General features: G+C 40.1%; 1 protein-coding gene across 2 annotated transcripts in view; it reads right to left on the bottom strand.

The window, feature by feature from the left end:
- Window positions 1–149: 149 nt before the first annotated feature.
- LOC122057650 (50S ribosomal protein L27, chloroplastic) overlaps window positions 150–6,000 on the bottom strand; it is a 41,713-nt gene continuing 35,862 nt past the window's right edge. For both annotated transcript variants that reach the window (XM_042619831.1, XM_042619832.1), the window contains exons 3-4: window positions 735–836; window positions 150–610 (exon numbers count right to left, since the gene is read on the bottom strand). In XM_042619831.1, the coding sequence (XP_042475765.1) occupies window positions 425–610; window positions 735–836 (288 nt within the window). In that variant the 3' untranslated portion in view covers window positions 150–424. The remainder of the gene's footprint in view (window positions 611–734; window positions 837–6,000) is intronic.

The raw sequence follows: 6,000 nt of genomic DNA, 5'->3' as shown, positions 1-6,000 counted from the left end.
TTTTTTATCATAATGAATATAAACTTAACATTGAATCAGATTATTTATTTTTATATACTTTGTTTTAATAGTTGTTTAATGTAAACTTTTTTATTTATTTCTTTTTTTTTGGGAAACAATATTAATTTAACATTAAATGACTATGTATATAAAACAACTCCCATTCTGATTAGGACTCCAACTTAACTAAATAATAAAGTAAATCTTGTATTCCCAATTCTTATTTTAGGCTCATTAAAGTGAAAATCCCCAAAAAGCCTAATACATATTGAACCAAACCCACAAAAATGAGCCCACTTCTGTGATGTACCTGCATCACAACGGAACCAAACCTGTTCATGTGATGTATAGAGCTTACGTGTTAATGAATTGATCATTACAAGGTAGAAAGTGTCACTTTTCAAATTCAGAACATATGAACTGATCAGCAGATCGGGTTGTTGTTGGAAACCAAAACCTCCTCTGCTGAAGCCAATACCATTTGAGGTTGGGGTACAATGCCTGCCTTCCTTGCTTTTTGGCGTTCACGTTGCATCCTGAAATACTCTCTCTTCCATGCTCTGTAGCTATTTGAGTTTTCAGGCTGCTCAACACGTGGATAAACACTCACCTGTGGAGCCACATGAAAATGAGAGAGGGAAAACATTTCTTGCTTTAACAGCCTATTAACCTACAAATATTCAAAGGGAATAGCCATTACCAGCTGTAATTTCAAGTAGAACTTCTAACATTACCTTTTTCCTGTCTGGTCCGAACTTCTCGAACTTTACTAATCCATCAATCATTGAAAAGATGGTGTGGTCCTTGCCCATCCCAACATTCTTCCCTGGGTGAAACTGAAAGTCAACTCAAAAATTAAATCCAGTCATGGAATTTTGGGCATATTAGTAATATACATATTGTTACCAAGAATTTATTTGGGTGGTTGTGGAGAGTGCTACTTCAATGGTGGTCCAACACAAAAGATCATACGGAGATTTAAATCTTTCACGTTCCAGTCAAGAAAACTGATGCAGCAGCCTTTTATTGGTTTCATGAATGTAACCATAATTACAGCCCAAGCCCACAAGAGGGTTTAGAAGGCCAAAACAGGTTTGGTTTAGTCATAATAAATGGTGGCCCTTTATTTTAACGGGCATTTTCGTAACGGCCTAATTTATAAGCCCCAAATTGGTGTTTCCAAATGGACATGCGAGATAACTTAAATAAGTCCAGTCTCATGGAGTGTGTTCCAATTAGTATTAGAGTTGTCCTTTATTTTATCTATTTAGGGTTTGAACAGCATTAGGAAAGTTGGTATTTATTTGTGTCTCGTAACTATTCAAGCTTGAGCTTGTATGAATGAAACTGAGTACTGGAAAATCATGTGGCCATTCGGTGCCATCGGTTAGAAAGGCAAGAGGCTGGAATTTCCCTCCCACCGCTATCTTGTTTTTGAGTCTCTTTTCCTTTCGGTTATCATATCTGATAGAATACTCTCAATTTTCTTTCCAACTTTGCAGTTAAATTCCTTCTGTCAGTTCTAATTCTGGTTTCAGATTTGACTTTACTCTCCCATATTATTATACTGTGCAACACTGTCCTACGTTGCCCAAGACAGAAAACCAGATACAGCCGCATCCTCTAAATTTTGAAAAAAGTTGTAATTTCTGATCTATTTGATAGACCAGATCCTAAGGGGAGCTCGACTGAAATTTGGTGGCTTTCTGATCATTACTTTCTGAGTTATGGACTTGCTCTAGCTAATCCTCACACTTATTTCATCCTATCGATTTCTTCAAGTTTCAATTCTGAAATTCATTTATTCAGTTCCAAAACTTCTGAATCACTATCTCATAATCTTTAACCAGCTCCCCAATCAAATTTATAAATATTCCCAAATTCCATATCTGATTTCTATATCCAAAGTAGATACCAGCAAGTATCATCGCCCTACTTCTGTAATTAGGGGTAGGATTTGCTAGCTTCTACATGAGAAACAAATGGAAATTTTGAACTCATAGTACTTAAAAATGGAAAAGTACAAAACTGTTGAACACTCGAAACCTAGTACACCTTTACCAGGATATTCCTATACCCATACAGTTAGTTTAGACCCTGCGATCCTTCAAGCAATCCAAGCCTCAGAAATCACTTCAGACTTCAGATATGACAAAAAAGAACAAAACAATAGTAGCAACAACAAAATATTTTGGGCTTCAGCCATGCATGTTCAAACCCTGCTATTGAGCAGCAACCAATTAACTTCCTTCTCTTTAATCCATTAAAGAAAGAGAGAAGGAAAGACAAGTATAGCACTATTTCAGCATTTAAAGCAAACACCCACATATATGTACAATTTTCTCTATTTTAGAAGCCCCTTAATTATACCAACATACTCCATGACAGAGAAAACTGTTTCAGGCTCCTGCTTCTACTACTAAAACTACTTTACGATAACTAATCTATGGTATGATGATACTACTACTAGAACAATTTTTTTGGGTAACACTAGAAGAACAATTTAGATTACGTAACTATCATATTCCCAGATAAATTGAGGTCAGATGAGGTTGTATCTCAAATTTGTATATTGTATTCATCCTAACTACAAATGTTACATGAAGAACTGGAACTAACTAGCATGATAAAATCAGTTTGCTTCAATAGAAACAAAGCTTGAGAAATTTATAGATTCTAATGGAAAAGTTAAAATTTGAAGCCGAGAAGATTACAATATGAAATTTACACAACTGGAACTAGAAAATGCACAATCGAGTACAAACTTGAATAAGGCAGATAATACTCGTGTTCCTATTGTACAAAAAACTTGCCCCAGTTGAACATTGTACTGTTTGACATTGCACCTGTTGCCAACTTGGGAGCACTCTTTACTTTCTTAGCAACTCAATGCTAGAGCCTACAAGTGACGAGGAGATTCCAAGCTCCAATAATGGAATCCCTTCCTCTGTCAGTCTCATTATATCTTGCTTTCTCTTCATTTTTCTTTTCCAAATATCTCACAAAACAGGTTCCTTCCTCCCTCCCTCCCTGTCTCTCCACCTTGAAGTTTCTTCTCAGCCATGAACGATTTAGACACCACCAGCAGTAACTCGGCAATCAGTTACCCATCTCTCTAAATCTTTGTGGCAGTTTCTTGCTATTTTTTCTTTTATATTCTGCATATTTTCTTGTTTGCGCCAAATACCCATCAGTGACTACCACTTGGATAATGGGGGGGCTTCAATCTCGCTCTTAAACGACATAAACACACTCTAAATAGTCAACCTCAAATCTGAGCATGTGATGTGCGGTTGTGCCTCAAATCGTGGACACATATGTTCACTCCCATTCGATTTTTTCCCGTCATATTGATCTTGGGAGTTGGGAGGATCTGGAAAAAAAGGAAAATCTCATCTTATGCAGCACACAAACCCCTTCTTATCACTTCAGTAACCCCTTCAATCCCTCTACAGCAACCGAAGGATCCTCTGTCCTTCTCCTTCCCTTCCTTCCCATTCAGTTCTTCTGGCTTCTGCTGACAACTGAGTTCTGGAAAAAAAAAAAAAAAATTCTTATCTTCCGCATCACACAAACCCCTCCCTATCACCTCAGTAACCCCTTCAATTCCTCTACAGCAACCCACTGCCTCTTCTGAACCCAAAGAAAAAAAAAAACCCCTTGAAGAAACTCAGCCCCATCTCACCGCCTCCTCTTTCTCCCGACTCCCTTCAATCGGACCTCCCTCCCTGTCCTAGGGTGTCGCCAGCAGTCAGAGAAAAAAACAGAAAACAGAGAACCCCCACAGCAAACTCTCACCACTCCTCTTTCCCCGAGTTACCTTTGATCGACAAACGACACATCCTAGGGTTCTGCCAGAGCAACAGAAAAGGAAAAAGAACAAGAAAAAGAGAAGAGAGAGTAAAGAGATCGAGAGAAAGAGAACCAAGAAAAAAAGACATACCTGGTTCACAATCCTCCCGCCTGCCGCCAGTCACCTCCAGCAGCAACAATGATGGAGGGCCTTAGGGAAGAAGGGGAAGATCAGAGTAGAGGGGGAAAATGAAGGGAGTCACACACTCACACAGTGCACAAACTCAACTAATTCTCATTCATTAATCAAAATCATTCTAACTTGTCCATCGCTTACAACCTATATATAGGGAAAATAGAGGCATGAAATTAGAAAATCAACTGAAATAGTATCCAACCTAAATTAGGAAACAAATATAAAAGGAAACTAATCCAAGGAAAGAAGTCCTAACTCCTACGTTCAAGTCTGAAAAGTAAAAGGCATGAAGTAAAAGACAAGGAACCACAATTATTTCCAACCCTCGTTGGACCAAAACCCTGGACTGGACTGGTACTTCTTGGCTCTTAGCTTCCACAGCCGGTCATGCTGGTCCAACACTCCAACTAGGTAAGTGCAGCCTTATTAGCATTAACTCTCCTCTGAAAAAAACTCGACTCTGTCGAGTTTGGATGAGGTCCAAGAATGTCGTCAGAGTCGATGCGCTTGAGGAGAAAAGTACCAGCTGTCCTCTTGAGTTTGAGAGGGGGAAGATTCTTTGCCGAAAGAAACTTCATCTCAAGTCCACCATACTGAAATGAGTATATATTCTCATATCCACAGTGCTTGGCTTTCTTGTCGAACAACCATGGGCACCTCAGAAGAATGTGATAGACTTTCAAAGGGAGAACATCACATTGCACCTTGTAGGGATTCGGATGAGGCTTCATTTTCAGACCCAACTTGCGAACAGCATCTTTAGCAACAATGTTGGTGCAACTGCCGGGATCAATCACCATATTACACAAGCTATCATTGCACCGTACCTTGGTCTGAAAGCTACTATTACAGCATCAATCGTCCTCCTCGGGAATCTTGTGTGCAGTCAAAAGAGGACGGATAACATAGAACGGTTAACGCTCGCCATCACTATCACCATCATTGATCTCACTAGGCTCACATTCACACTCGGCCTCCAGATTCACTGTTCCTGTTTTCGATTGCTCTTCTAGAACATAGGGTATAAAATTGTCCTTGTTAATGTACGCTAACCGGTTAGGACATTTATTAGCTCGATGTCCACCCCTTGCATGTGAAACATTGAATAGCCTCCTTTGGAAATACCGAATCCCTATCATAACCACGCCGAGGTGGGGTAAGGTATGTCTGAACCATGGCGAGGAGGGGAGTATGGACGACTAGGCCGTGAAGATGACATGTCTGAATCACGTTGAGGTGGACAATACGGCCAACTAAGTCATGAAGATGCCATAGATGAAGCACTAGCCTGTGGTCTGTTGATTGACTATTCCTGTGGAGATGACTGTGGTTGAATGGAACTAGGACCCCTAGGAAAAGTATCAGTAAATGGCCTCCAGTTGTATGGGCATTTCAGACTTTCCTCAGCCTGATATGCTACTTGTATGGCATCTTCCATTGTAGGCAGTCGACTAGATGCAAGGGCAGCACTAAGTTGAGGATGCAAACCATTGCAGAATTGTGCCACCAATACTTCTTCATCCCAATCAAAATCAGAACGATAATAAAATCTAACAACACATTCTTCCACAGTTAAATTCTCCTGTCTCAATTGTGCAAACCTGAGATGCATGTGTTACTTGTAATCAAGAGGCAAGAATCTCCGGTTCATGACTTCATGCATTTCAGCCCAAGTAGTGGCTAATCTAATGCCTCGGGTTCGGTTCTGTTGTTGTTGCTTGACCCACCAAACTTGGGCCGTGCCTTTTAGTTCAGCCTCTGCAAATAGGATCTTTCAGGCCTCAGTCAACCCGTACCATTTGAAGAATGTCTCTAGGCTGTGAATCCAGTCAAGATACAGTTCTGGATTGTTATCTCCATAAAAATCAAGGACATCCCAATTTTGATGCTCGTCTTGCTCCATCATATCGACCAGTTCCATATGGTGGTGGAGGTGGTGGTGGTAGTGGTGGCAGTGGTAATGACGGATCCCGTGGAACGTTGGAAGAATCCCCAAACTGGATGGGACTCTT

This window comes from Macadamia integrifolia, chromosome 12 (genome assembly GCF_013358625.1).
Source record: "Macadamia integrifolia cultivar HAES 741 chromosome 12, SCU_Mint_v3, whole genome shotgun sequence".
Classification (NCBI taxonomy): Eukaryota; Viridiplantae; Streptophyta; class Magnoliopsida; order Proteales; family Proteaceae; genus Macadamia; species Macadamia integrifolia.
This window is presented reverse-complemented; position numbering and strand designations above follow the sequence as displayed.